At 37.5% G+C, this 2,094-nt stretch overlaps 1 protein-coding gene across 2 annotated transcripts in view; it reads right to left on the bottom strand.

Annotated features, from left to right (window-relative positions):
* LOC109541931 (E3 ubiquitin-protein ligase CBL-B) overlaps positions 1-2,094 on the bottom strand; it is a 46,870-nt gene that overhangs the window by 29,756 nt on the left and 15,020 nt on the right. For both annotated transcript variants that reach the window (XM_019910929.2, XM_048669436.1), the window contains exon 2: positions 1,385-1,531. In XM_019910929.2, the coding sequence (XP_019766488.1) occupies positions 1,385-1,531 (147 nt within the window). The remainder of the gene's footprint in view (positions 1-1,384; positions 1,532-2,094) is intronic.

The following is a 2,094-nucleotide window of genomic DNA, read 5'->3' as shown; positions in this document are numbered from 1 at the left end:
AAAATTTTCAAAAACTTCTAGAAGAACCTCAACCTCAAATTGTGCTAGTTTCGAAACTATATAAATCTGGTACAAAAACGATCTAGACAAAATTACCATGGAAATAACTCGATAAAATCTTTAAAAAAAACTTATAGAAAGACACACACACCTTATCCGCAAATCGTTCAATGAATCATAAACCGCTAAAAGCCAAGGCATATTGTTCAGGTTTTTTTTCAAATATTTGCTATTTATCCCAGATAATAACGTGGCATTTTTAACATTATAATGCAACAATAGGCTCGCATCAGTGGGAAGATAAGAGATGGCAAGCATGTTGTTATAATAATACGTTATGCAACTGGTGTGTTGGGAACCGTTGATAAAAACAATGAACAAATAAAATTGCCTATCTTGGTTAGAAGATAAACGGTTTTTTATATTGAGCCGACAATGCTGAAATATCCGGGCAAAATAAAATTATTGGCGTACAAATTGGAAAACTGTGTGATTTCCTTAGAAAGTGCGTAGTTGTACAACATAGATGCGGGATAAACCAGCAAAATCACCAACAAGGAGAACCTAAAGCACAGTTGATTGCATTCGTATTAATTCCTAGCTTAAATGTTAGGATTTTGTGCCAAGGCGGTGCTTGGCCTACTCCTTAAATGGCAATGTTGGAAAGTGCAGTTGGTGCTAAAACAATAACAATAATTGACGATAAACTCAGAGAGCGAAATGCCATTATCGGAGGCTGCGATTTGGGCCACTATTTAATTGATGCCGAAAAGTGGAAGCGTAATTAAAATTTATGAAATGCTGTTGACTAGAATTTCCGGTGCCCTCAAAATAGATCGGAGTCAATGCTTCATCTACTGAAATTTTACGCTAAACCTGAAACATTTCAAGGAGGCGTAAAGCGAGTGGAAAGTTGAAAACAATCGCGGATTTGTTATGGAAGAAACACAAACGGGAACAAGCGAGAGCATTACAAGGAATACATGATTAAATACTGTAGAATGGAATTTCCGGTGTCAATGATTCATTTTTTTAAATTCCCAGCCAACTGAAGTTATACAAATCTGAGCATCGTGTGGGTGGCAAAAGGGTTGTTTTTCCAAATCTAAACCTTAGCACGCAGCGAAGCTTAGTAGGTATGGAAATTGAAGCGCTATTATATTCCATGCTGGCATTGCATTCTATTTATGCCAATGAATGCTCAAAAGCTGCATAATTTCGCATCGGGATCCCCAAGTCAGTTTATTGACGTGGCATTAATATTCATAAAGTTCTTCTTATTTTGGTTAGCCTACCTACTACAAGTACGCATTTACATGCCCGTTTAGCCTCGTTCGCTTGCAGTTGCAGCAACCGAACTATAAGATATTATGAAATTGCCTACCTGGTGAACACGTCGAACTCGAAATTGGATATGTAATCGTTACAGGTGAGATCGATGGTGGATTTTAAGGCCATGGCTTCCAACCCTGAACTGATCGGATGCACGCTGTTTAATTCTTGGCGGAAAATCTTCCAAGGAACCAAAGTACTGGAAAAAAAACAGAGAGGAAATGCATTAGAATGTTGCGGAATCCTGTTTACTTATATTAGCAGCATAGCAGGAGTCTTGAATCAAACGCGCATCTAGATAAGCTTAATGGTCCGCTTTTTCAAACCGCTCTTTGCATTTGGCTTATACTGAGAGAACCGTTAGAGTAGCAGACTTTCGGTTGTCAGTACTGAATAGGGCATTAAAATGCCTCAATTTCCATATTAAACATTGTTTTACAAAAGTTCCTAATTATATCAGGAAATGGAAAAGGGCAAAAATGGTGCATTTTTGCAAAACCGCCCTTAGTTTTTGTCTCATACTTAGAAAACCGATAGAGTGACAGACTTTCAGTTGTCACCACTGCATAGAGCATTCAAGTGGGTCTTTTTTCATATAAAACATCGTTTTTCAAAAGTTCCTAATTATTTCAGGAAATGGAAAAAAGCAAAAATGGTGCATTTTTGTAAAACCGCGCTTAGTTTTTGACTCATACTTAGAAAACCGATAGAGTAACAGACTTCAAGTTGTCACCACTGCATAGAGCATTCAAGTGGGTCTGT

The sequence above is a fragment of the Dendroctonus ponderosae genome, unplaced genomic scaffold (genome assembly GCF_020466585.1).
Source record: "Dendroctonus ponderosae isolate FM_Combo_2020 unplaced genomic scaffold, Dpon_F_20191213v2 Dpon_F_20191213_8, whole genome shotgun sequence".
NCBI lineage: Eukaryota > Metazoa > Arthropoda > Insecta > Coleoptera > Curculionidae > Dendroctonus > Dendroctonus ponderosae.
This window is presented reverse-complemented; position numbering and strand designations above follow the sequence as displayed.